Below are 2597 nucleotides of genomic sequence, written 5' to 3'. Positions count from 1 at the left end.
GAGATACGACGTCAATGAATGAAATTAATTAGAGTGTTCATGGTGGTTGGAGGTGAAGATGAAGATGGTGGAGAGAGGGGGCTTCAAGGGTGGGTTGGTGTTTTAGGGAGGCGGGGATATAATTTCTTTGGGTGGAGGTGAATTTCTGGTGGGGCTGGCATTAGCGGGGAGGCAGGAGGAAGAAGGAGGTAAGGAAACAAAAAAAAAAAGTTACCTTCTCCATCGGTTTCCAGTCACTAGGGTCTAATAAAAGTTAACGGGGTATAAAGGTTGGATTATTAGATAATAATACAAAGGTTGGATTATTAACAGAAAATCGTCGAAAGGTTGGATTATTTAAAGTAATTTATCCTTAATATTTTAACAAATCTTTAAAAAAACAATCAGTTACTTTTATTTGCATTTAAATCTTTAACAATTTATATTGTTTTATTTGCGGTTTTTTCAAACTCCATATTTCTCGTATCATGTATTAAATTAATATGGAGTAGAAATACAATACATGTGTAAAGGCATATAAAAAACAAATCGTAAAACAAAAATACATTGAAGGTGTAAAAGTACATGATAGGACAAAAAAAAACACATTTAACCAAAAGCACATAACTAAGACCAAAAACACATTACTATATACGAAGTATAAAAACCAACATAAGTTGGTGGAGTTGGTGGGGAACTCAACTTGTGACTTGGAAGTCACAAGTTCGAACCCCGTCAACTGCGAAATGCTTGGGAGTGGCTCAAGCGATGACCTGCGGAGCTAGGCTGGTAACCTGTGCTAGGTGCTGGTTCAGTTAGGGTCCCTTCTTCTTACCTATATATATATATATATATATATATATATATATATATATATATATATATATATATATATATATATATATATATAGTATAAAAGTTCATCTTACTTCACATATAAGTACATATTTACAACTACAAGCACATAACTATGACCAAAAAAACATTATTTCACATAAAAGTACATATTTACAACTACAAGTACATACCTAGGAAGAAAAACACATGTTCAATTGGAAAAGGAAATCAACGCAAAATAGGACAAATTCTAATTACTGGTTGATAAACACTACGTCTGCCATTGATTAAGATGCACGTCTGTTCTTGGGTGTAAAGAAAACCCATGAAATTCCAATTAATAATAGATAAAATTATCAAAAACTGTCAAAATAAATGAAATTAACAATTAAATTACACATGAAAAGAACACCAATACACACTTACTTGAATAAATGAAGATTAACACATACGTAATTTACGAATTTGAGCAATTGTGTCGCCTAATTTGGGATTTTTGGAGATGAAGATGTTCTTTATTTTGGTTTTCCCCTTTTGACTACATCAACGAGGATTCTAATTGATTCTCTAAATCTTTTTCCTTTTCTATTGACTTTTTATTTGGCAGTTTTTTAAATTTAAAAATTCTATCCTAATATAACTGCCAAAAGATACCAAAATATCTGGAAAGTATTTTTGTGTTATTAATTTTTTTTTTTTGTAACTATCAAAACGACGTAGTTTTGACCCGGTTGCGGGTGTACCTTCTACTAATTGCCACACACAAGATTTGTCATTCCCAGCGTGCTCCTGAATCGTCATCCCCGCAATAATCAGATGATTAGCGCAGATCTTAAGGGTCTTAGACTGCCGCATAAGCAATCGAAGTCTCCCATTGACGTTATGCATCAAAAACTTGACAGTACCAGAACCCCTCTCTTTCCACTCATTCCCATCATTATCAAACCTATATAGCTTCGCCTTTAGATCGAGGAGGGTATCTTCGTCTTCTTCACCGGTGATGACTGCGACCTCTTCGAGTCTAACGATGGGAGCAATTTCGGGTCCGGTATCTTCTTCTTCGCCGGGAACGTGCTCTTCGTCTCTCACCTCTGGATCTACTGACGCCATTAGAGAACGGCAGAGTGATAGTCGAGAAGCGGAAATATGCGATCACGTGAGATAATATTGTATTTGTGTGTTGACGTGGTGTACTTGCGGTTATATACCTCTATTTATAATACAAACTACTGAACAAGATATTTTACATGACTATATTACACGGAGTATAATATAGATGAGATATAATACAACTCTACCACATACGATATTCTATTATCCACTGCAAGATTCAGTAGCTAAGAGACGAATTTTTTGTATTTTTTTTGTAAAAATAAGGGCAACCGAAACATTGTCCTAGTAGAATTAATCAAACATGGCAAAAAAATAATTGTCCTGGTTGATAATAAAAAAGAGGGCGAAATTGATCTTTGCCTTTTTTGATAATTAATAGAAAGGGCGATTTTCAAACTTTCGCCCTCTTTGATCAATTTAATCAGGGGGAATAAAAATGGCGAATTTGTGTTTGCCTTCTTTGATAATAACAGAAAGGGCGACGTGTAAATTTTCACCCTCTTTGATCAATTTAATTCAAAATAAAATGCCCCTTCTTGAAACTTCACACTGAACACCTCAAACTAGGGGTGTGCACAGGTCCAAACCCGGACCGGATCGGACCGGACCGGACCGGACCAGAACCGGTTGGACCGGTGGATCGAAATTTTCAGAATTAGCGGACCGAG

General features: G+C 35.5%; 1 protein-coding gene across 1 annotated transcript; it reads right to left on the bottom strand.

Annotated features, from left to right (window-relative positions):
• Positions 1-1185: 1185 nt before the first annotated feature.
• On the bottom strand, positions 1186-2074 carry LOC110795887 (ran-binding protein 1 homolog b-like). Its single transcript, XM_056842493.1, has one exon. It carries the CDS (start codon positions 1924-1926, stop codon positions 1402-1404), a length of 525 nt encoding a protein of 174 aa, XP_056698471.1. The 5' UTR covers positions 1927-2074; the 3' UTR covers positions 1186-1401.
• Between the last annotated feature and the right edge of the window lie 523 nt (positions 2075-2597).

Source organism: Spinacia oleracea, chromosome 1, assembly GCF_020520425.1.
Source record: "Spinacia oleracea cultivar Varoflay chromosome 1, BTI_SOV_V1, whole genome shotgun sequence".
Lineage (NCBI taxonomy): Eukaryota > Viridiplantae > Streptophyta > Magnoliopsida > Caryophyllales > Amaranthaceae > Spinacia > Spinacia oleracea.
This window is presented reverse-complemented; position numbering and strand designations above follow the sequence as displayed.